This window comes from Penaeus monodon, chromosome 23 (genome assembly GCF_015228065.2).
Source record: "Penaeus monodon isolate SGIC_2016 chromosome 23, NSTDA_Pmon_1, whole genome shotgun sequence".
Classification (NCBI taxonomy): domain Eukaryota; kingdom Metazoa; phylum Arthropoda; class Malacostraca; order Decapoda; family Penaeidae; genus Penaeus; species Penaeus monodon.
In genome coordinates this window covers 6,852,131-6,853,646 of record NC_051408.1, presented here as the reverse complement: position 1 = coordinate 6,853,646, position 1,516 = coordinate 6,852,131, and the positions used below count along the sequence as shown (strand labels likewise).

Genomic DNA, 1,516 nt, shown 5'->3' with positions numbered 1-1,516 from the left:
TAGTAAAAAAAATTTAAGGAAAAAGATGAAAAGGAAAAAATGGCACATCATGGGCAGTATTCACAAAAGGTCATGGACTCTGAGGTTTTGTCTGTGAATCGCCACAAAAATGTCTCTAACAGTCAAAATTGGGCAAGTTAAAGACAGTTATGGAGGTGTTCCACACATGTAATTATCCTAAATTGACTTTATGAGATGCTGACGATAATGCGATTTTTAGTTTTTGAGGATAACTCCACATTAACATTAATTGAGCTGGTTCCTCCACCTTTACTGCAGTTTTCTCTTAGATAAATACACATGGTTCTGTTTGCTTTCTCAGTGGACATAATCATAACAAATGTAGAGGGTGCCACAACAACACACAAAAGATATTATAGTCATGTATTATGTAATATTATAGTCTTTATATATGTGAAGTTCACTGCAGTAGTAATTTTGTGTCAGTATTACATTGGAATATTGTTATAAACTCTTTTAGAATGTAAATATTAGTTCTAGTTAAGTATTAACTACAGGACTGTGCCAGTCAGAGACAAAATCACTATGGATAGTCTTCAGATCAAGTAAGAGATAAATTCTATGACAATCTTGGGTCAGAGGGTATCTTTAGGAGTCTTTAAATAGTTCAAAGAAAAATATGTAACCTTTGGAAAATACTGCTCCACATTTTTTTTCCTCTTTCCTTAAATGGCATTTCCTAGGAAACAGATCATTATTTTTATATGTATCATGTGATGAAATAAAATAAATGGTACTTATAATGTGTCCTTAATTTTTCAACTTTTCTTTTCAGATAAAGAAATCACCCCCACCACTATCCTTACATGGCCAGTTACTTTGGCGGGAGTTCTACTATACTGCTGCGACCAACAACCCTAAATTTGACCACATGGAAGGGAACCCAATATGTGTACAAATACCTTGGGATAAGAATCCAGAAGCACTTGCCAAATGGGCAAATGTAAGTATTTTTTGATATGCAAGAGGAATCATGATATCAAAGGTACTGGTACACTTTATAATTTGTTAAGATCTCCTTCACTTATATCCTTTTTGAGTGTACAGAAAGTGTAGACAGTAGAAATAGTATTACACCCCCTACCTGCAGTTTTTATTTGAATGTATATATAGTTCATCATATATTTTATTATATTGTATTATATCTCTCTGCTCTAAATTTATCAATACTCATCACAAAGCCTCTTTTTTCAAAGTAAAATTATCAAAAATAAGAATTTTTTCCTGGTCTCTGTTTTCTTTTCATCAGCTTTAATTATAATCTTAGGGTCAGACTGGTTATCCATGGGTAGACGCCATCATGACCCAGTTGCGGACAGAAGGATGGATCCACAATGTAGCAAGGCATGCTGTGGCATGTTTCCTGACCCGGGGGGACTTGTGGGTGTCATGGGAAGAGGGCATGAAGGTAAGTTTGATATGATTATTGTTATTGTTACTGTATGAGACACATGAAATGATGACCTTTACCATACTTCTTGGGGGGGAAAAAAAA

At 34.4% G+C, this 1,516-nt stretch overlaps 1 protein-coding gene across 1 annotated transcript in view; it reads left to right on the top strand.

Annotated features, from left to right (window-relative positions):
- LOC119587748 (cryptochrome-1-like) overlaps window positions 1-1,516 on the top strand; it is a gene marked incomplete in the record, with an annotated part of 40,863 nt that overhangs the window by 36,920 nt on the left and 2,427 nt on the right. Inside the window, 2 exon segments of the mRNA XM_037936434.1 lie at window positions 797-964; window positions 1,289-1,432. Coding sequence (XP_037792362.1) covers window positions 797-964; window positions 1,289-1,432 — 312 coding nt within the window.